Raw genomic sequence first — 23,985 nt, 5'->3', positions numbered from 1 at the left:
GCATTATAGTGCCACATAGCGGTGAGGATAGGAACCTTATTTACCATAATATTTCAGGAAAGCCGCATGGAGTGTATTAATGATGGATGCATCTTACATATGTTTTTTAAATTCATTTATTTGTTTTCCCACAATAAATGTGTTGGACCATTACATATTGTAAGTGTATACTATATGCTTTATGGATGTTTTGTATGCAAAATAGTTTAAAAACCAAGGGATAATAGTAGTTAAATGAGCGTTAACAAATTGTGATTGCTTTATGCTTGTTTGTTTTCTGTGTCCTGTGGCTTGTCAAAACTGGAGTGAAAATCTAAAGGAAAGAGACAAAAGATGTTGTTAATGTTTTTGGGCATTCTTAAAAGAAATCAAGGCATATTCAATAATTAAAGGGATTTGAACTGGTCTTGCTGATTATTAAGTGGCTTAATTTAAAGCAAACAAAACTTTCTTAAAATGCAGATTTTTTTTCCATTGAAAATATGAATTAGCCCCATAATATATTCAGATGCATTAATACGACAGGCCGAATGGAAAAGGATAGAAAGCTTGTTTTTATATTGACGTAATTTGTGGATTTTACTTTCTTTTACCCTATGTAGTTTGATCAGGTATGATCGTAGGAGCGTGTCAATATTTTGGCATAAACCTAATGTGTCTAGCTTCTACCAGTTGACAGATGAATTTGTGGCAAAAAATTGTAATGTGACACTTTATAAGATGTCACAAACAAAAAATCCACCAGTTAAAAAACACTTGTGTAGACTGACCTTCAGTTCCAGATGATACACGGCTGACATCCGAGTGTGCAGGTGAGATGTTCTCCTCACTATCAACTAAAACACACATACAGATATTATACTCAACACAAAACAAATACAATGCATGTTATTTTACAACCTTAAACAACTTTCATTTTCTTCTACCCTATCTAGTTTATATCTTTACCCTTCTTACCTCTGCCCTCCTCACTAGGGCTGTCCTGGCTGGGTGTGGGGCTGCCGTCATGTTCCCAGAGGGCCGTGGCGCCTGCTTGGGAAGAACGCAGACGTATGCGAGGTTGCACACGCTGGTCTCCTGGACTGAAGGATTGGGAAATTCCTCCTCTGCCTCTGCCGATGGCCCAGCCGTGCCGGGAGCCCAGCTTGCGCCGACCAGTCCGCAGACTAGCTTTGGGTTGATCATCTTCAGCCTGAGATGAGATTCTCCTTAGTGAACTCGGGGACACTGGAGCACTGATGGGATCCTGCTCATGAACTGAGGGGTGAAACAGTGAAGAGCGTTCTTTGTAAAAGATAACATTTTTATTCTCTATCAGGTGAGGTAAAGGTCTTTATGGATGAATCTCACAAACATGACAATTAAGGGTTTTTTGCACTGTGACATTATTTTCAAAATTATTAAGCACATTATCCCCCCAAATTCTCCTTATTCTAACTCGAAAAATATAAAATAATATAAATATGTAATATATAAACAATTACAAAAAATAGATGCAATAAATCAAATATCTTGTTAATATTTCTTGTGCTACCTTTGCCTTTAATTTATGCTTATAAAATGTATGCTGTTTAGAAAAAACAGAATCACCACTAAAAATAAAAAAGAGAATGAAAAAAAAGACATATACATTACAGCATTGAGATTTTAAGGTGAAACGTACTTGGTTGACAAAAAATAAATAATGGTGCTAAAATATTTTTTAATACTTTTTTGTGACATTCACCCATAAACTGGTATGATACTGATTTAAATGTATGAAATATTTATATACTTGTCAAAACAGAGAACTTTTTTTTTTATGAGAACGACAAAGCAAAGCAATAAATAAAATAGAAGCATATTGGATATATTCTAAAAATGACAAATCCCCTTATTTGCTCAAAGCCAATGCCATGTTATATATGTATAACCATATACACAGAAAATACAATACATATAAGTACTTTAGTATTTATATTACCATAAATCTCAATGCTGTATACACTCTGTGCAATATTCATTTGATCTGCAAATTCCATTCCATTACTCCTTCACATAAACACAGAATTACTATGTCTGCTTGTGATCCAAGGGAATGGCATAATGTGGTAGAGTAACAGCATCATTCATTGTTATGGGCTTTTGGGGACCTTTTTTGTGTTTTACAGAGTCCAGGGAACCCTGCAGTCTTAACTTACTGGCACTTTCTTACGCTCTGTGGTACAATACATCTAATGTTATTACACCAGCCATACAGCTCTGCAGTCTCACCAGGTGCTGGAGCTGAAGAGATGGGAGCACCTTCAGTATCCGCGAGGTTCTCTATACTTCCAGCAGCAATAAACTGAGCGCGGCCTTCTTTGCTTCCACCTTTAGGTTTTATCAGCTTCTTCATGCGGTCCGCTATCCAGTTTGACTTCCTGAAGCCACAAGAGAGTTTATAGGTGATTGAAAAGGCAGCCAGCAAGATTCAGATAAGTCAAAAAAGGTAAAAGAGAAAAACGGCAGGATGTCGTGATGAAAGAGAGCATACAGTGAGTAAAGCAATGAGTCCGTGGTGAAAAGGTCTGCTAGAGACAGATGTTAAAGCCTGACTAACTTTGGTTGTTTGGGTGGACACATGCCAGGCAGACCCGGCTCCAAAACACGATACTGATCCATTATCTTCTCCACCAGCTTCTGCTTCTCCCTGCGCAGCTCGTTGAGCTTGTCACTGAGGTGGAGAGAGATGGACAGATGGGAGAGAAAAACATGAGTTATTTACTGATGCAGGTGGTCCAGTGCTGAATGTTGTACATGGTGCATGTGAAAAAAAAAAAAAAGTGGATAAAAGTGAGCTGCGCGTGTGTGCGTGTGTGTTCTTACAGGTACTCTCTCTGCTGGTTGTGGTGCTGGTCTCGTCTCTCCAGGCTGCTCTCCAGTAGGGCCTTGTTATCTTTGGACAGATTCTGATTCTGTTCTACTAGATGCCGGTTCTCCTCCTCCAAGTTTGCCTTCAGCTGGGTGAGGAGCTAGAGAAAACATATACTGTAAATACTAGGGCAATCAATCATACTATTAATTAAAATAATTACTGTTAAACGTTTTTGTAATTACTGTGATTAATCTCAGACTTTCAATATAATGGAATGCATAATAAGACCACAAAATTTAAACCTGTAAATAATTCTAAAATAAAGTTCTGCATTTCAAACAAAAGTATGACATAAATGATACACATAAAATTAATAAGAATTCAATCTAAATATGTACATTTAAAGACATCTCATAAAGGCTATACATACACACTCACATATATATATATATAGAGAGAGAGAGAGAGAGAGTAAAATATTACTACAATTTAACTCAATTTATTGTAATCTATAAAATAATATATTTTAATATATTTTAAAATATAATGAATTCCTGTCATTACTCCCATCTTCAGTGTCACATCCTTCAGAAATCATTCTAATATGTTGATTTGCTGCTCAAGAAACATTATTATTATCAATGCTGAAAATAGTTAAATAGTTAGTTAGTAAAAACGTTTTTGTGAAAACTGTCATCTTCAGCAAAGTTAAAAATAATAGCATTTATTTGAATTAGAAGCTTGCTGTAACATAGACTTTACTGATACTTTTAATGAATTGAATTGTTTAAATAAACTGTCCTTGCTGTTTAAAAGTACTGATTTAAAGAAAGAAAGACATTTGATATACTGTATATATTATACACACAGAACTGTCATAATGTGCATTGTGCTCAGACCTGGTATTGGCTGCTGAGACGGACGCTGTTGAGATCCAGCTGTTGGTTCTGCTCTTTAAGAGTGCTGAGTTTTCCCTCCAGTCTGGTCCGTTCAAGCTGAGCCGTACTCAACTCTGCCCGCAGAACTGAACTCTGAGCCAGCAGCTCGGACTGCACCTGAACCCACTCCTTCTGCAGGTTCTGATATCTGCACATTAAACAGGTGAATCACACTAAACTAATCATCTCATGAAAGTCATATTTTACTCCCAAAACAAATAAGGTTTAAAGAAGGCTTAGTAAAAAAAATTTGGGCATTTGTGATTATATTATATATGAGAGCCTGGACGACAAAACCAGTCTTAAGTGTATGAATAAATAAGCTGTCCATTGATGTATGGTTTGTTAGGATTGGACAATATTTGGCTGAGATACAACTATTTGAAAATCTAGAATCTGAGGGTGCAAAAAAATCAAAATATTGAGAAAAATGCCTTTTAAAGTTGTCCAAATGAAGTTCTTAGCAATGCATTTTACTAATCCCATACAATGTATTTTTGGCTATTGCTACAAATATACCCCAGCGACTTAAGACTGGTTTTGTGGTCCAGGGTCACATATTTCTATATAAGTCTAAACAATTAAAACTACATCTAATTTAGGCTTCATTTTCATTTTTCTTCATGCAAAATATTTCTCTTGATTCTCAAGTTAAGCCCAGACATGTTTTTGTGAGTCTGTCTATACAACCATCAGTCCATGCATCTAGACAAGTGATTAAAGCACCAATCTACACTAACACAGTTATCTACCTACACTGAACTGAACATACTGAATACAAGTAAACTGCCTCCTGCTGGGTTATGAAGAAATGTTTCTTTTATGCTGTTCACCAAAGCAACCAGCTTTGCAAATATTTTCATGGGCTGTCACGCCACGGCAACAACTGTTGGAAACTGTCTGTGAAATGACTCATGTTGTGGGGAGACTTTGGTGGGGCTTACCATCAACACAGAGGGGGAAGAACAGTTTGAGGTGGGTGGTGTCATCACTTCCGCTCTCTTTCCTATGAATCTGCTCAACTGTAACTTCAACCCAGTGTTGTGGTCACTGCAATAATGACTTTCTCTCACCTTTCATTGTCCATTTTCAGTCTCTCCAGCTCCTTCTCGCCTTCCACCTGCCCTTGTGTCACTTTCTCCATTTTCTGTCTCTCCACACGTATCGATTCCTCTGCTTCCTCCAACTGTGTTTTTTGCGCCAACAGCTCCTCATATCTAGACAAGTACAGTATTTAGAACATTTTACAAGATTAAAATCAAAGATATTTCGCTAAATTATAAATCAAGAGATAATTTAGTTTATTTCAGCTACTGTAAATTCATGTTTCATCTGATGTTAAAGACATATGGAACAACAATTAAATTAACAACAATAAACAAACACTATAATAGTTATTTATTTTTATATTAACATACTATTTATTAGAACCAAGCTACATAAAAGTCTTAAGGTATTACATGTAAGAATTTTATGTGTAACAAAAACTCTGTGGATGAGTGTGTCCGGTGTGTTATTATAGGTTTTATTTTAGTAATATAGTAATATTTTTTAGAAACCACACTTTTTTTTTACTAAAGTACATGTCATGTTAACAACCTTGTGTATTTATATTTTGATTTATCACAGATTTACTTAGGACAAGATATGAAATAACTTACAAAATCATATATTATCTAAAAGTATTGCTATTATATTATTCTTAATTAGTTTATAAAATAAATAAATAAATAAATAACCTTGCCTTTTTCTGCTTAGACCACTTAAGGGAGTATGCGAAAATTATTATTGTTAAATAATTACAAATTAATTAATTAAATAAATAACCTCACATTTTTTCCTCTTTGACCTTTTATGTGAATAACCTAAATTTTTTATTTATAAAACTTTCAAATAAATAAATGCTTAATTAATTCAATAAATGCAACTTGTCTAAGGCAGTGTACCTGGACTCAATGTCTTTATATTGAGCTTCTACACTGCGACTGCTGCTTTTCAGTCGACTGTGTTTGACCAACAACTCTTCTAACTCCGCCTCCTGTCTCTGTTGCAGAGCTGTCAATCTCTCGTGATCCCGCCTCACAGCCTCCAGGCGCAGCACTGACTCCTCCTTCTCCTTGAGCCACACCCTTGATTCCGCCTCCAGAGCCGCACAGCGCAGTTCGCTCTCATTGCAACGTGCCAACACCGCCGCATGTTCGGAGCTAAGAGATGCCTGTTCCACCTAAGTGAGAGGAAAGAGGGTACAATAAAGCAGATGTAATGAGAGTGTGGTCATTGGGGTGGATATAACCTGTTTATGAAAAGCCTGTATAATTTAAAGTGGTGTAGTTTTATGCTCCATCAACGGCATGATTGAAACCTGTTAGTGTCCGCCCACTGTAAAAACTAATATAGATTTAAACAAATGTCAGTTTCTAAAATACCCCAGCCTTTATTTCAGCGTCAAGGGTCCATTTAAAGTCCAGCAACCCACATTCCATCAAGCACTCACCTGTAGTTTGGTGTTGAGGGCCTGTAATTTAGCACAGTTTTCTTGCAGTGAGATGGAGTGGCGCTGCAGGGTGTCGAACTGCTCTCTGAGCTGAGCACAGGCTGACTGAGACTGAGTCAGCTGAGACAGCAACACCTCCCGCTCTCGCTGCAGCACTGCATTCTGGGATACAACCAGAGGCATGGAGTTCAGCATACAAGTTGATATCCATTCATTTAGAATGTAATCAGAATCCCTGGACGGCGTTAATGATGTTTAAATAAAGACATACGTGAAGTGGCCTTGCGGCGCCCGAAACGTAATGACATTTCAGTGTGTGTTTTGCATTTTATCTCACCTCCCTTTCCGTATTTATCAGTCTTTGACTCAAAGCCTCCTGGCTGCCAGTGCCAGTCTCTGCCGTTGTGTGTGGTGGTTTGTTGCTTGTGTTTTCAGAGTCTTCTGCTGCATAGATAGAGTCTGTAGGCCCCAAGCTCTGGTTGTGGTTAGCCTTATCTACAACACTGACACTGGCCTCCTGGGGGCTTCCTGACAGTGGTGGAGACTGTCTGTTTGATTCACAACCCTCAATTCTCTGTGTGTGTGAGTCAGGAGGTGAAAAAGCAACCTCTGGAGATGATCGTTGCTGTTGTGTAGCTGCCATTTCAAGCTTGGTCTGCAGCTCTTCAAGTGTTCTGTTCAGCTGCGCGATTTGATTGGATAACTCTCGGGAATGGGCGCTCTCATTAGCCAGATCCTGGTTGTGAGTGGGATATTAAAGTTAGACAATTGCTGTACCTTACCAGCTTTATCCAGAACCAACCACGTGCCTCTTTAGGAAAACCTGAGCAATAACAGCTTTCATTAATCTCACAAAGATGCATTTTCAGCACAGTTGTCCAAGGAGGGGAAATCTAATTGCGCTGAGGATTTTCAGATAAAAAAAGCAGCTAGAAAACAATTATCTAGTTGAAAGGAAATATTCAAAAGAGCCCATTTTGCAAGATCTCAGCTCAGTGGGACCTCCAGGCGAACATAATTGCAGAAATATGGTGTACTGAAGCACTATAGTAATTGCTTTTATCATTCAGATCTCTCAAACAAATGCTTTGAATACTGCACAGACCTTTGTTAGGGAGTCAATCTGGACTTTGCTCTCAGCGTTGAGCGTACCGAGCTGCAGATTCTCCTTCTGCAGCTCCTCGAACTGGGCACATGTCTCTTTGAGCTGAGAAATCTCCTGACACATGCGTCTGTGGGCAGATGACAGATGTAGTGAGTGATATAAATAATATTCTTATTCCATGCTATTTATTTCATAAGATCAGAAATAAGGAATTTGACAAAGGGTTCTGTGTGAAATAAATGAAATAGTTCACAAATAAAAGTGAAAGTATAATTCATTATTTACTCGTCCTTCTGTTGTTCCATTTTTGTGAAAAAAAAACGATTAAAAACACCAAAAGCACCGTATCATAAAGGTGGTCCAGACAACTCGTGCACTATATTCCAAGTTTTGAGAGCAACAGACAGATGAGATCTAATGCTTTTAGAGATATGAAAGCTGCAGTGGAAGATTATCCGTAGTGAATAACTACTTGAACTTGGGTCAAAAGAAATATAACGCACAAGTCTACATTCACGGTGTTTGGTCATTTTTGGAGCTTGTTAGAACGAGGTCACTATAATATGACAAGACATGACATTCATTGAAAAAAGTAACATTGGTGAGATTTTTCAAGTTAATTTTTTATGCTAACAAATGCTGCATTTACTTGTTTAAAAATACAGTAAAAATGGTAATATTGTGAACTGTTTTCTATTTTACAATGTAATTTATTCTTGTGATGGCAAAGCTACATTTTCAGCAGCAGTCTTCTGTCACATAATCTATAATTTATTATCAATGTTCAAATTAGTTGTGCGGACTAATATTCTGTGGAAACTGTGATTTATTTTTTATATATCTGATGAATAGAAAGTTCCAAAGAACAGCATTTATTTGAATTTTTTTTTTTTTTTTTTGTGCCAGTGTAAAAGTTTTTACTGTCACGGTTGATCAATTTCTTGCTAAATAAAAGTATTCATTTCTTATAAAATTGTAAACTTTTGAGCAGTAGTGTATATATGTATAAAGATTCATCATATTCATTTTGAATGACATGAAAGTGAGTAAACAATGAAACTATTGTTTTTTTTGGAGACACATTTCAATAAATGCAAAGGTCCATTTACATGTACTTTACCTGTTTTGTGCCTCTAGGCTGCAGGCTCGTTGGTTGCCATGCTCTAGGGCAGATGTTGTGCTTTCCAGCTGCTGTCTAAGTCTGGCCATTTCTCGTTCTCGTTGTCGTATTTCACGCCGTTGACTGTCCAGCTCTGTCTGACACGCCTCCTTCTCCTGCTCCAGTCGCATGACTTCAAGCAGCGCTTCTTCCCGCCCTCGAGTCAGAGACTCCACCTCCACGCCAGATTCTCGCAGTTCAGTTTGTAGCTCTTCTTCATGCCGCCTGGCAGACTCTAAGGTCCGTCCCAGTCTTTCAAGGTCTGCCTTGAGGTTTTGGTTGGTCAGCTCTAACTGATCACCCTATGAAAAAAATGTTTGCTTAGTTCAGTCAACAATTAGAAAAACACTCACTTTTCTTCAGATTTGAAGGAACATAATTTATTTATGCTTGAATCTCTTTATGCTGTTAATGCCCCTTGTAATATACAAGCAGATTTTTACATAGCTCTTTTCTATACAACAGAAGTAAATGCAGAATGGAGTGTCAAAGTCAAAAGAAAAGCATTGACTGTCATTTAAGATCAATTTAAAGCCTCCTTGCTGAATAAAAGTATTCATTTCTGGCAAAGCAAAAATCTTACTGATGAAAAAGTGATCTATATGACTGGTATGCCTATTTTAAAGGCTTTTGAAGCTATATTATAGCTTTGTATATGGATTTAATTTGAAATGTAAATGATTTTGCACTGAAAATCTTTCAGCACGACTCTCAAATCTACATATTTAAAGCTGGCATATCATGTTCAGTCATGAGACATGCAAGAACCAATGGCATTACCGACATTAAACATGGCGTGAGGCATCATGATTCTCCAAGGTTGAATATGCAAATGAGAATTAAGAGATGAAAATTTGTAAGACTTTGGTCTGTTCCTCACACAGATCCATACAATACGGCGCATATGGACTAATATCTTCATATTAACTACTTTTATGGTGTTTTTTAATCTTTTGGGGGCTTGACAACCTTAATTGTCATCCAGTTTAACTGTATGTATTTTCCTTTGCTTTCCACAAAAGAAAGCATGTAAACGATAACAGAACTTTCATTTTTCTGTGAACTACCACTTTAAAAACCAATTATCATCTATCACTGTTACCCATGCTGATTCTCTGCCCATTGTGTTTTTGATATCCACTTATTGTTACAGCATAATTTTCATGTAGGCACGATTAATCTCAATGTTTCCCCGGCCATGTAATCCATATCTTGTAGTACAGCAAAAGGCCGAACAAATAACCCGCCTCACCTTGCGCACCGCAGCCCTGAGCGAGTCTATGGTGCCCCTGAGAGTCTCTCTCTCCCTCTCCAAGGCTGTCCTCTCTCCCTCTAATTGAGCAATCACTGTAGCCTGCATCTTCTGAAACTCCACCTGACTGCGCAGATGCATCAGCTCCTCCTCCTGCTGCATAGACTCACCCTGCAGCACCTGACAGATAAACATATTAAGTGGTTATTAGCAGACGCTTTTATCCAAAGCAAATCAAAGTGGAGTGCCGTGCTTAAAGGCACAATAGTGATGATTCAAGGATCGTTCTTTGAGGAAATCAGGCCGGCATCTCTTCACTTGCAATCCCAGGTCATTATTCCTTATGATACAACGAGTAAAAGGGGAAAAAGTCATCATTGTGAGAAATAGTCCTTGTTTTACGTGGGTCTAGTAACCACAGAAACAGTTTCTTCCCCCAAGCAATCCATCTCATGAACACTTGACATTAAACGTGGAACACACAACACTATTATACATTATTTATTCACCACACATACTTATTTTTTTCATTTCAAATTTTCACATATCAGACCTGTACACACATAATTGTCTATATTATATATTGTTTTTTTTTTGCTATTTTGTACATTGCCTATTTGTATATTATTCTTTTTATCTGTGTCCTGTCCTGTTGCTGTCTTTCTGTTGCACTGGAGCTTCTGTCACTATAACAAATTCCTCGTATGTGTAAACATACCTGGCCAACAAAGCTCATTCTCATTCTCTCATTCATATTGAATGTCTTTCTTAATTTCTAGTGGCAGGGAGTTGCGTTTTTACTTTGTGAGTCATTGCTGTTATCGACTGGACAGTTATCTGGCTTTGAGTGGATGTTGAAGTGTGTGGATTGTGCAATGATGTAGTAATTAGGTTTTTCTGTGTCATAACTTGATGGTTCATTACCTCTATCTGTTTCCTAGCCTCCATGAGGCTCTCTGCTGCCTTCTTCAGTCGCTGGTTCTCAGCCTCCAGGAAAACCAGCTTATGTTCGGCCTCCAAGACCTTCTTGCTCTGCTCTGCCAGTTTGAAGCGCAAATCCTGGGCTAAAGTGGTCTGTCTGTCAGCCTCTTCCAGGGCCTGCTGAAGCTGGTTATGCAGGGCGAGGGTGTCCTGGGAGAATTTATCTTCTTCTGTCTTCTGGGCTTCTGTGCTGTACGTCTGAGATGTGTCTTCTGTGATGTCTTTCTTCCTTTCAATTTCTTTCTCACCCTCTGCCTCTCCTCTCTCTTTGGTGTTCATTTCATCTATAACCTTCTTTTTTCTCTCGCTGAGGATTACGTCGCCCCCCTCTCCCCCCTCTCCATCTTCTCTCTGGGCTTTTATTACGCCTTCTTTTCCATCGTGTTTCTCTCTTCTTGTGTCATTTCCCTCGCATTCCCCTCTTGGGATTATTGGCTTTTTCCCTTCTTTTCCCTCCGAGGCTGTTCTATCTTCCTCTAGGTCTTTCCGTTTCTGTTTTGTCCTCAGCTCTTCGAGATTTATCTTCAAGCTGCTATTTTCATTCCTCAGACACTCCATCTAACAGTTGAAAGAGAAATGACAGGGCCGGATTCAAAGAGTTGAGACGAGGACAAAATGACAGTAGACAAAACGCTTAGAATAACTGTCTTTAAATCCATCTAAAGTGCCTCACCTCCTTGAGGGTGCTTTGAAGCTTTTGTGAGAGTTGGTCCATGTGTCTCTCTAGCTCTTCAGTCATCTCAGGGGGGTTGGCCTGCTGAGTCTAGAAGAGAGACGGGAACATGGGAAACCTGAGAATTTACATGAATCAGTCCAAATCAATTTGTAGCCTGAGGATAAAAATGTCAAAAAATCCACTGACCTCTCGTTCAGCCTGCAAGAGCTCTAGTCGTCTCCTCAGTTCAGCGTTCTCGTTTTCAGCTCCCAGAAGCCTCAGCGAGGAAGCCTCATTTACCTCCTCACTCAGAGGCTTCAGATCTGAACGACAGTAAGTGAGACACATGTGCACTTAACTCCATGTTATTCCTTGTTGTTCCTTTACAACGAGGCAAAAAGTCAATCTCCAAAACCTTCACCCTCCCTGTTCCTCTCAGAATGAGCTGCCAACCTTTACCTGAACTGCTGAGACCATTGCGACTTTCAAGAAGCAGCTGAACTTATTCTCAAGCATTTAACCGCCCCTTACTCTTAAACCTATGCACTTACCCACTCACACTCATATTAAAAAAATGATATTACTCCTCTTCTCTTGCTTGCTTCCTAATCTAGTTGTCAAATAAACCTGGCATTGTATATTATGAATATTGTTGGTCCTTGACCAATTAATTTTGTTTCTCTTTTTTTAAATAACTTTGGATAAAAGATTCTGCTAAATACATAAATGCAAATGTTATTAAATGGATAGTTCACCCAAAAATAAAAAATTCTGTCATCATTACAAACCCATAAAACATCGGTTAATCTTCAAAACACAATTAAGATATTTTAATGAAATCTTAGAGCTTTTTCTTCCTCTGTTGAAAGTTCAGGAAAACAAAATTTATAAAGGTTTTCCAAAATGAATCCATACGAGTTTAATCTTAATCTAGTTTTGTGAAGAATTATGATATTCTAAGTTTTGGTAACTTGTACTTTCAGCTGAGGGACAGAAACCCGTTTGGTTTCATTAAAAATATCTTTAACCAAAGGTTTATGGGTTTGGAATGACATGAGGGTGAGTAAATGATCACAGAGTTTTTATTTTTGGGTGAACTGTCCCTTTAAGGATTAGTTTACTCAAAAGTGAAATTTCTGTTGAGAAGCCAGGAAGGATGTTTCTGCTTCTCTTTTCCACGCGATGAAAGTATGGATGAACGTTGTCAAGCTTCAAAAAAAGATTTAAAAGAAAAAGCAACATGGAAGTGTTATTTGTAAAAGCTCAGCACTGTATACACAAATATTCATTGTTCATTGTATGGGAAAGAGCATCCAGAACAATGCTAATCTTTTCCGTTTGTGCTTTACAGAAGAAAGAACATACAGGTTTGGAAAGACATGAGGGTTAGTGAACGTTGACATTTTAATTTCTGGGTACATTATCCCTTGACTGAGTGTTAGTGATAGGGTGAAATGTAAATGTATGCATATATGTCTATTCCTAAACACCACAGCCTGATTTGCATATACATGATTGATATACATATACATGAAGTCATGAAATCAATCATCTACCGATGGCAGCTGAGACATAATATCAAATATTATAATAACAAATCATGCATAAAACCTACCAATCTCAGGCATGTTTATTTCCTGGACGTCCTCGTCTGACTCTAGCTCTGATTGGAGGAAATGCTGATGAGTCACATTTTGACTGACACCCACAGAATGAACCTGACGCTTGAGATCCACCTGCAGACTCATATTCATCTCCAACAGCTCATCTACCCTCTGTCTTTCAACGTCTCGCTCCTACACAAATGCAATTATATACCCATAAAGCATTATGAATATACATCACACATTTTAGAAGAACGCAATTCTTTCATATAACTTTCATACATTTTAAAGTAGATTTTAGAAGTTTTCTTCCAACCTAACATAATTAATCAAAATTGAGCTCCACAGTCACAAATGGTAGCATAAAAATAAAACACTATAAGTTCATAAAGTCATTCATACACCCTCCATATCCACAAGCTTCTGCCTGAGAAGAAGATTTTCCTTCTCCAGTTCCCGCAGAGCAGTGCACCGCGCACGAGCGTCAGCCAGCTGCTCATCCAGAAGTGCCTTGTTCTCTTGCAGCGAGGCACAGTACTGCTGCTGCTCCTGTAGGGCCAGAGAAAATGAATGTTACAGAAATCATTCACTAACTTTCATGTTGTTCCAAACCCAAACCTGACTTACTTTCTTCTGTGATATTTCTGCAGAATGTTCATGCGGCTAACCAGGGACTCTTTATGCATCATGCTGTATTACTCATCACAACTTTTTTTAAGCTTTTATTCTACAAAATTCTATCCAATAATTAACTAATCTAATATTATTTACAAATGAAAGCACTCCACTATGTTAATCCAAACGCAAATAATTCACTACCATTCAATGATTTTAGATATGTATACATTGTTTTTATTTTTTTTTAGAAATGTATATTTTTATTTGCTGTTTTTTGGATTTTCTATACATCAAAGAATCTTGAAAAAGTTTCCACAAATATTAAGTAGCACAATCGTTTTTTGACATTGATGATAAGAAAAATATTAGTAGAGTGAGGACTGGAGTAATGGCTGATGATAATTCAGCTTTGCAATGACAGAAATAAAATTACGTTTTAAAATATATTACAATAGAAAAGAGTTATTTTACAATGTAATATTCACAATGTTACTGTATTTTGATCAAATAAATGCATTATAAATGGTAGTTTAAGTTGCTCTATTTAATGTATTTATAAATACCATCTTCGAATTTGCAAGGTTTGCAGGGTTCCTTTTGTGTTCAACTGAAGAAAGTAAGTCTTATTGATTTGGAACAAGATGAGAGTGAGTAAATGACTGAATTTATTTTATTCAGTGACCTATTCCTTTAAAAGTAACCGTACAATTTAATATACTTTAAGTTTTCTTTTTTGCAACTTGCGTTTCTCACAACTGATCATTTGCCAGAATACAAGTAGCACAAAATATTACTCCATTTCCAAATTATAGCACTCCACTTTGTCATTCCCAATAGCAAAGCATGATGATTCAGCCTGATGTATATCTCCTCTTCTACCTTCAGCTGTGTGCGGTACAGCTCCATGCTGCGGAGCCGATGTGTGCAGTTTTTCAGCTCCGCCTGCATTTGCTCTACTCTGGCCGCACGCTCACGCAGACAGTCCAGCTCATCCTTCAGACCCCGATTCACACGCGCTTCCACCTGCAACGCTCGGTTCTGAGCCAACCAAACATAAGACGGTATGTCAGTGAAATCTATCCGGTGTCCATACACATTTATTAATGATTATAAAGTGTCTATTATTATCAGTATAGTGTGCTCACTTCCTTCTGTAGTTTCTTTATTTCTTCCTCCATAGTTTGCATTTCTTGCTTGTAATCCAGTAGTTGATCACCTTTATCCTCCCTTTGAAACATTTTAATGTGTAAATACTTTTTAAAGGTGAAGTGTGTATTTTCTGTGGCACTAGTGTAACAAAACGAAATTTTCAAAATAATGACTGTTAAGCCAATGTTATTTTAGGCTACTTGTGAAAAGTAATGTATTGATATTTTAACACTGCTAAAATCACACACACATTATGTTTAATAAATATAATGATAATGGGGAGTGGGGACTTGAATAAAATGAAGGTTTGGAGTCAGTAAGATTGCTTTTTGAAACACTTATGCTCTTGAAAGTCTTTTATGCTCAACAAGTCTGCATTTATTTGATTTAAAAATACAGTAAAACATAAATATTGTGAAACATATTTACAATTTAAAATAACCGATATCTACAGGTATTCAACATATTTTAGAATGTAATTTATTCCTGTGTTGGCAATGCTGAATTTTCAGCAGGCATTATTTCAGTCTTCAGCGTCACACAATCCTTCAGAAATCATACTAATATGCTCATTTGGCACTCAAAACAGCTGTGCTGCTTAATATTTTTGTTGAAACCGTGATGCTATTTTTTCAGGATTCTTCTATGAATAGACAGCATTCATTTGAACTACAAATCTTTTGAAACATTATACAAGTCTTTACTGTCACTTTGGATTGATTTTCGTTTTTGCGTCTTCGCTGAATTAAAAAATATTACTGACCCCAAACATTGAAAAGTAGTGTATATTTTCCTCAAATATGCTCTGCAAATAAACTCACAGTTCCTGTTTTAGTCTGCGCAGTTTAGCTTTGCTGTCTGCCAGCTGCACAGCCAGCCCTTCAGGAGGTCCATCTCCAAACCCACTTGACGTGGTTATATGGGTTGTAGATGATTCCCGTTCCTGACAAAGCTCTGCTATCCTCTGAAGATCAAACAGAGACATCCAAAGCTGAAGAGCACCCTTACTGAACACAACTGTGAATTAATCATATCTAGCCTCACCTACTTGCACCTGAAATTGTCAGACTGCCAAAACAAATTATTCTCTCACCTCCAAGTGTGTGTCTCGTTGGCCGAGCAGGTTCTGGATCTGTTTGGCCATGGAGCAGAAGAGAGTCTGCAGCTCGGCTCCATTCAGCCCACACAAGTCTCCAAACTCCAAAGGAAGCACTGCGCTTGGGTCCTGGGTCACCTGGAGCAGGGTAGATCACAGAGTTATTTGCACACTACACAAATGCGCTTTAGTTTGAAATTATGTTCAGGATATGTTCAAAATGCACTGACCTCCTGTATGCAAAGTGCAAGCTCTGCTTGTGTATCAATGTCCAAGCACTGAATCTGCTGAATGAACGTTTCTTTCCTTTCACACTGGTGACAATGAGTCATAGGAACAGACAGAAATTAATCACATACTGTAAGCATCAATATGTTTACATTAGTAACATTACACTCTAATCAGTTTACAGTACTAAAACTGTCCATTAAAGATATTAAAAGTGTTTACAGTGTTTAGTTACCTGTACTGCACAGCCTAGCAATAACAGTAGCAGTCGTCTGAGCTCTGCAACAGCGCCCTCTATTGACAAGGAAACCAACATAACACAAACACAGCTTAATTACTTGAAAAATGCACTTTTTGATCATTTCTGTTTATTTATTAATAATTAGAGAGAACATTTTTCCTTTTTTGAAATGACAGGACCGCACCTGTCAAGGGATCTCGACCTAAAACGGCAACATTTGGTAGCGGCATCAGCACCAGCTGCTGTAGATTCTCCTGAAAGAGCAACACACGTGAAAGAAATGACAAGCATTAAAACCTCACTGATGCTCTGCTGTCATCCCAGACAATGCACGAGTAAGAGGTTTAAGTATGACACGCATTAGAGCGAGAAGAAAGTTATTCATATGCAGTCATGGCCAAAAGAAAACAAGCTTGATTGTGGAAAATAGGCTTATTAATCTGCAGCAACTGACATCTCATTCAGTATTACTAATGATCTCGTTATTACACTGCTAATTTTCTAATGCTTTTAAAAATGACTTACTCTTACAAAAAGTACTGTGGTAGTACCATGGTACAGTGATATAATGTGGTATTTAATGATTACCAAATTCATAAACAGTGGTATTTACATGATTCCAAAAAATACCAACAATTTACATAAATCCAAAAAGTAACAACTTTGTGTAAGCGTATGTAGGAGAAGTTTGCTAATGCTGAAAAATGTTACATTTTTGTAAAATTTAATATATATATACAGTGGGGCAAAAAAGTATTTAGTCAGGATTTTCTGGGTTTTTTTTCTCATTTTGTCTCTCATAGTTGAGGTATACCTATGATGAAAATTACAGGCCTCTCTCATCTTTTTAAGTGGGAGAACTTGCACAATTGGTGGCTGACTAAATACTTTTTTGCCCCACTGTATATATACAGGTGCATCTCAATAAATTAGAATGTCGTGGAAAAGTTCATTTATTTCAGTAATTCAACTCAAATTGTGAAAGTCGTGTATTAAATAAATTCAATGCACACAGACTGAAGTAGTTTAAGTCTTTGGTTCTTTTAATTGTGATGATTTTGGCTCACATTTAACAAAAACCCACCAATTCACTATCTCAACAAATTAGAATACTTCATAAGACCAATAAAAAAAAACATTTTTAGTGAATTGTTGGCCTTCTGGAAAGTATGTTCATTTACTGTATATGTACTCAATACTTGGTAGGGGCTCCTTTTGCTTTAATTACTGCCTCAATTCGGCGTGGCATGGAGGTGATCAGCTTGTGGCACTGCTGAGGTGGTATGGAAGCCCAGGTTTCTTTGACAGTGGCCTTCAGCTCATCTGCATTTTTTGGTCTCTTGTTTCTCATTTTCCTCTTGACAATACCTCATAGATTCTCTATGGGGTTCAGGTCTGGTGAGTTTGCTGGCCAGTTAAGTACACCAACACCATGGTCATTTAACCAACTTTTGGTGCTTTTGACAGTGTGGGCAGGTGCCAAATCCTGCTGGAAAATGAAATCAGCATCTTTAAAAAGCTGGTCAGCAGAAGGAAGCATGAAGTGCTCCAAAATGTCTTGGTAAACGGGTGCAGTGACTTTGGTTTTCAGATGACATTGCACTCCAAATCATCACAGACTGTGGAAACTTAACACTGGACTTCAAGCAACTTGGGCTATGAGCTTCTCCACCCTTCCTCCAGACTCTAGGACCTTGGTTTCCAAATGAAATACAAAACTTGCTCTCATCTGAAAAGAGGACTTTGTACCACTGGGCAACAGTCCAGTTCTTCTTCTCCTTAGTCCAGGTAAGACGCCTCTGACGTTGTCTGTGGTTCAGGAGTGGCTTAACAAGAGGAATACGACAACTGTAGCCAAATTCCTTGACACGTCTGTGTGTGGTGGCTCTTGATGCCTTGACCCCAGCCTCAGTCCATTCCTTGTGAAGTTCACCCAAATTCTTGAATCGATTTTGCTTGACAATCCTCATAAGGCTGCGGTTCTCTCGGTTGGTTGTGCATCTTTTTCTTCCACACTTTTTCCTTCCACTCAACTTTCTGTTAACATGCTTGGATACAGCACTCTGTGAACAGCCAGCTTCTTTGGCAATGAATGTTTGTGGTTTACCCTCCTTGTGAAGGGTGTCAATGATTGTCTTCCGGACAACTGTCAGATCAGCAGTCTTCCCCATGATTGTGTAGCCTAGTGAACCAAACTGAGAGACCATTTTGAAGGCTCAGGAAACCTTTGCAGGTGTTTTGAGTTGATTAGCTGATTGGCATGTCACCATATTCTAATTTGTTGAGAGTGAATTGGTGGGTTTTTGTTAAATGTGAGCCAAAATCATCACAATTAAAAGAACCAAAGACTTAAACTACTTCAGTCTGTGTGCATTGCATTTATTTAATACACGACTTTCACAATTTGAGTTGAATTACTGAAATAAATGAACTTTTCCACGACATTCTAATTTATTGAGATGCACCTGTGTGTGTGTGTGTGTGTATAGTGTATATATATATATATTAACAATAATAATAACTAAATTAATTTATTCTTATACATATGGGTATTTGACATGCCCTGAGGTGATTTTTATTGTTTTCATTTTTAATAATTCTATAAATTCTTTTACCAATTTTATTAACTAGTGAAGGCATGGTGAAATTGTTTAAAGAAATGGTCACAAGTTATATGCAGTGTTATTTTAGTATAAATAGTATTATTTCTAATATTTTCTAATAGTTTGGATTAGCTTTTATTTTTATCTTTTCCATTTAAATTTTAATTCCTACTTTAAAGTTTTAGGTTTTTCTTTTTTTTACTATATTTCTGTTTAGCCTTCATTTACTTTTATTTCCGTTTTAGCAATTTTAGTATTTAAACTTATTTTACTTCAGTCAGCTGCCAAGGCAACATTTCTGATTTTTGTTTTGTTTAAGTTTAAGCTCTTTATCTACACTCTCAGAAAAAACGGTACAAAAGCTGGGGTGGTACCCTTTCAAAAGGTACAAATATGTACATTTTAGGTATTAATACTGTATGAACCTTTAAGGTACTTATACAGGTGCTGGTCATATAATTAGAATATCATCAAAAAGTTTAAGTAGTGAAAATTTATTTCACTAATTCCATTCAAAAAGTGAAACTTGTATATTATATTCATTCATTACACACAGACTGATATATTTCAAATGTTTATTTCTTTTAATTTTGATGATTAGAGCTTACAGCTCATGAAAGTCAAAAATCAGTATCTCAAAATATTAGAATATTACTTAAGACCAATACAAAGAAAGGACTTTTAGAAATCTTGGCTAACTGAAAAGTATGAAAATGAAAAGTATGAGCATGTACAGCACTCAATACTTAGTTGGGGCTCCTTTTGCCTGAATTACTGCAGCAATGTCTGTGGCACTGCTCAGGTGTTATGAGAGCCCAGGTTGCTCTGATAGTGGCCTTCAGCTCATCTGCATTGTTGGGTCTGGTGTCTCTCATCTTCCTCTTGACAATACCCCATAGATTCTCTATGGGGTTCAGGTCAGGCGAGTTTGCTGGCCAAGCAAGCACAGTAACACTATGGTCTTTGAACCAGCTTTTGGTACCTTTGGCAGTGTGGGCAGGTACCAAGTCCTGCTGGAAAATGAAATCAGCATCTCCATAAAGCTTGTCAACAGAAGGAAGCATGAAGTGCTCTAAAATTTCCTGGTAGATGGCTGCGTTGACTGTGGACTTCAGAAAACACAGTGGACCAACACCAGCAGATGACATGGCAGCCCAAATCATCACTGACTGTGGAAACTTCACACTGGACTTCAAGCAACATGGATTCTGTGCCTCTCCACTCTTCCTCCAGACTCTGGGACCTTGATTTCCAAATGAAATGCAAAATTTACTTTCATCTGAAAAGAGGACTTTGGACCACTGAGCAACAGTCCAGTTCTTTTTCTCCACAGCCCAGGTAAGATGCTTCTGACGTTGTCTCTACTTCAGAAGTGGCTTGGTAGCCCTTTTCCTGAAGACGTCTGAGCGTGGTGACTCTTGATGCATTGACTGCTGCTTCAGTTCTCTCCTTGTGAAGCTCTCACAAGTGTTTGAATCGGCTTTGCTTGACAGTATTCTCAAGCTTGCAGTCATCCCTGTTGCTTGTGCACCTTTTCCTACCCAAATTCTTCCTTCGTCAACTTTGCATTTAATATGCTTTGATACAGCACTCTGTAAACAGCCACACCTTTCAGTAATGACCTTCTGTGACTTACCCTCTTTGTGGAGGGTGTCAATGTTCGTCTTCTGGATCATTGCCAAGTCAGCAGTCTTCCCCATTATTGTGGTTTCAAAGAACAAGAGATACCCAGAATTTATACTGTAGGGATGGTCATTTATTCAAACTCAAATGTAAATATTCTAATATTTTGAGATACTGATTTTTGACTTTCATGAGCTGTAAGCTCTAATTATCAAAAAATCATAAAAGAAATAAACATTTGAAATATATCAGTCTGTGTGTAATGAATGAATGAATATAATATACAAGTTTCACTTTTTGAATGGAATTAGTGAAATAAATCAACTTTTTGATGATATTCTAATTATATGACCATCACCTGTATGCCCCTTTTAGGGATAAATAAGATACGAAGGTGTAACTTTTGAAAGGGTACTGCCCCAGTGACAGCTTGTGTATCTTTTTTTTTCTGAGAGTATAATATTTACATTTAATTTCAGCTTTATTTAAATTGAGGAAAATTATTTTTAGTAGTTTTAGTTTTACTTAATACTGGTTGTTAAGTAAACAACACTGGTTATTTCACATAAAATTTCTCTTATACTTTCACAGAAATGTATGAATCACTTGCCTATATTTAGTGTAATGATTAATCAGATATGTTTCCTCAAAGATAATCCAACTACAGTCAGCAAGCACACTTTTTTATTTTTATTTTTAAAAGAACTAATGTAAAAATTCCAGATAATGCAGGTCAATACAAAGTCAAACAAAACCTTGATTTTGAGTTTTTGCTACAGTTTTCTAATGACTATAAGCTTTTTGCTCTCATTTTCATTTTAAAATGTTCGGAACATGAAATACTTTGTGTGAAAATAAAAACATGTCCACAGCTAGGACATTTGAAACAAGAAGTGAAACCACAGAAACCTAAAAAAACAAACATGGCTAACTTGTTCCACAGCTACAGGGGCAGTACATATTGTTCATTGAGTTACTGAGTTGTTCATTCATATACTGTTGTTTACCTAATATTTACCATCAGGTGCTGGCAGCATTTTTATTTTAGTCAGGGAATCAAGCTATTTTATGCATTTGTGCAATGTACTTGCAAAACTATTTCTTGTTTTCACATAGTGATTTGATTGGTGCTTTAATTCAATACCTGATAGTATGATCTCAAGTGTCGATTGAGGATGGAAAAGTTCTGCACCCTGAGAATCTTGTCGTCACCCACATTGTGGTAGATTTGTTCTACCTTTGGATTGGGATCACTGATTAAAGAAACCAAACAAACAACAAAAATGTTGTCGTTAGCTGAGTCAATGTTGAACTATCATCAATGAATCGTAATTCAGCTTTTAATCAAGCTACATTATTCAAAACAAAATAGATGACTTTAATTTTTGTAGACTTTCACTTGTCTTACATGATCCTCATGACCTCATTGAGGTAGACTCCATTGGTAAGCTTCAGGTACCGCCTCACAGCATTCTGGGAGTTGGAGTTTACCTCCATGTATTCCTGAGAGAGTGATCCATTCTCCTCCTCATCGACAATACCCTCAAATAGATGAACCTTACAGAGAATAAAAAAGACAATGCCCTGCTCACATCAAGGTTGTCTATGAAGAAAAACTGAGATCTGAATATAACAGATCTTTGTTTTCTCTTGTGAATGCTTTCCTGTGTCCTATCTACATGAAGTTTGCTAAAGTTGTTTTGCAGTTGTCCAGATCAAATAGAAAGTTTCATTTTGACTCTAAATTCTAAAGAAATCACTGAGATATTTTAAGATATCCATCGCTGATTAAAATAACTCTGTTATAAAGCATGATAGCTGTTTTTAGCTGGCCCAAGTTAGCTACAAAAACCAGACTAATAATGTTTGACCAGCTGGTAGCTAGTTGTTGGTCCAAGATGGTCTATCAAATTGAACCAAACCAGAGCTAAGCGTGTGAAGTTTTCAGCAGGGAAAAGCATAAATATTGACCATTTTTATTAGTTAATGTTCAGATGTAACAGTAAGTAACATGAATTGATCAAAACATCATTTCTGAACATTATTTACAGTTGCAGAATAGTTCTGAACTGGTTTGTAAAGTTTACAAAACTTTTTATCGAACAAAATGAAGATTATCAATGAACTTTAATTGTTTTTGCTTACCACCTACCCATGTAACAAGTGCACTTCCCATAAATTCTTCTAACATTTCCGTAACGTCTACGTCCATCTTCATGTACTGTACCTGATCAGCTTTATTCCTCAAAACACAACGGATTGTTTAAATAATGAAATACACTCATGGTTACCGTAATTCTCTTGACAATAGACTGTCAAGATAAAACTGTTTAACTGTTAACATGTTTGCTTTCTGTGCCTTTCCCTCCCTTCATTAGTCACACTTCGAAACCACACCGGAATCTAGAGTTGCATTGCATTAGAACGGTTCCCCTCTTTGTGCGTCCTCATGTCAGCGTGACGCTCGTGACGCTCGTGTTTCCACAGTGAGCTGAGCGAGACCGCAACAGAAGGGCTGTGGCTCAAAATCTCATAGGCTGCCTATCTAGACGGCATTTTGAGCATCGATTCGTAGCCACGCTCCACAAACGCGTCTGTGATGTCCAAAAATGCATTACGCGCCTTATTACACCAAACTGCTGTCTAGGTAGGCAGATCACTAGGATTTGATCCACAGCCTAGATGTGTGGGCAGCACAGGAAAATGAAATCTATTCATGTCAATGAAAGTCATCGTCAGTGTACCTAAAATAAGTGATGTAGGTTACATGGAAATGCTTGTAAGGTGACATGGGTGCGATATTTCTCAAATTTGAGAGTGACAGAAGAGGGAAGATGAGTTTTTGCCGCTCTCTAATGGTGAAACGGTGTAGTGCTCTGCCAGGAAACGGGATCTTTTGTAAATTTATAAATGTCTTAACCAGGGGCGGTGCCAGAGAATTTTGAACGCAGGTGCTGAGGGGGTGCTAGATCAATGACAGGGGGAGCTGGGCAATTAATAGTAAATATGACCAAAACATGTTGTTGTTGTTGTTGTTGTTGTTATTTTTTTATATGAATAATAAAATCGCTATATAGGCGCATTTCAAATGTTTATGAGGAGTGGGAGTATTATCGCCTACTGTATGACATGGGGGCGTTCGCGCAATAATTTTATGTTTTTTGTTTTTTTTCCTGAGGAATGATTTTAAAATACTTTAAATCACATCATTTTTGGATGTGCTTTCTGTCACCTCATGCAGTCTCCGTGAATGGAGCGCTCACAACAATGAACCAGTTCACAGACATAACAAATCATGCAGAAATCTTGAAAACCTATTAAAAAAAATGTAAACTTTTTTTAAAAATTCTCTGATTATGTAGTACAGGTGCATTAGGCTTGTTATGGCTTCCCAATAACAAAT

General features: G+C 37.4%; 1 protein-coding gene across 1 annotated transcript; it reads right to left on the bottom strand.

Annotated features, from left to right (window-relative positions):
- Nucleotides 1-100: 100 nt before the first annotated feature.
- On the bottom strand, nt 101-23,041 carry ccdc88b (coiled-coil domain containing 88B). The gene is made up of 29 exons (XM_058798288.1): nt 22,735-23,041; nt 21,991-22,139; nt 21,727-21,835; nt 16,541-16,610; nt 16,351-16,409; nt 16,118-16,201; nt 15,885-16,025; nt 15,613-15,755; nt 14,788-14,869; nt 14,522-14,680; nt 13,427-13,573; nt 13,036-13,216; nt 11,628-11,743; nt 11,439-11,528; nt 10,709-11,323; nt 9,785-9,964; nt 8,494-8,834; nt 7,374-7,500; nt 6,606-7,004; nt 6,269-6,430; nt 5,721-5,998; nt 4,848-4,991; nt 3,736-3,922; nt 2,848-2,993; nt 2,582-2,695; nt 2,254-2,402; nt 958-1,257; nt 771-836; nt 101-313 (listed from the first exon to the last, which is right to left on the bottom strand). Exons 1-29 carry the CDS (start codon nt 22,798-22,800, stop codon nt 261-263), a joined length of 4,857 nt encoding a protein of 1,618 aa, XP_058654271.1. The 5' UTR covers nt 22,801-23,041; the 3' UTR covers nt 101-260.
- Between the last annotated feature and the right edge of the window lie 944 nt (nt 23,042-23,985).

This window comes from Onychostoma macrolepis, chromosome 14 (genome assembly GCF_012432095.1).
Source record: "Onychostoma macrolepis isolate SWU-2019 chromosome 14, ASM1243209v1, whole genome shotgun sequence".
NCBI classification, from domain to species: Eukaryota; Metazoa; Chordata; class Actinopteri; order Cypriniformes; family Cyprinidae; genus Onychostoma; species Onychostoma macrolepis.
This window is presented reverse-complemented; position numbering and strand designations above follow the sequence as displayed.

Excerpts from the sequence above, each read along its gene's own strand:
- ccdc88b (XM_058798288.1), bottom strand. The coding sequence starts at position 22,800 with ATGAAGATGGACGTAGACGTTACGGAAATGTTAGAAGAATTTATGGGA. Across the intron at positions 2,994-3,735 it reads GTCTCAGCAGCCAATACCAG|CTCCTCACCCAGCTGAAGGC; the intron begins GTCTGAGCACAA and ends TGTTTTCTCTAG. Across the intron at positions 2,696-2,847 it reads AACCAGCAGAGAGAGTACCT|TGACAAGCTCAACGAGCTGC; the intron begins GTAAGAACACAC and ends TCTCCACCTCAG.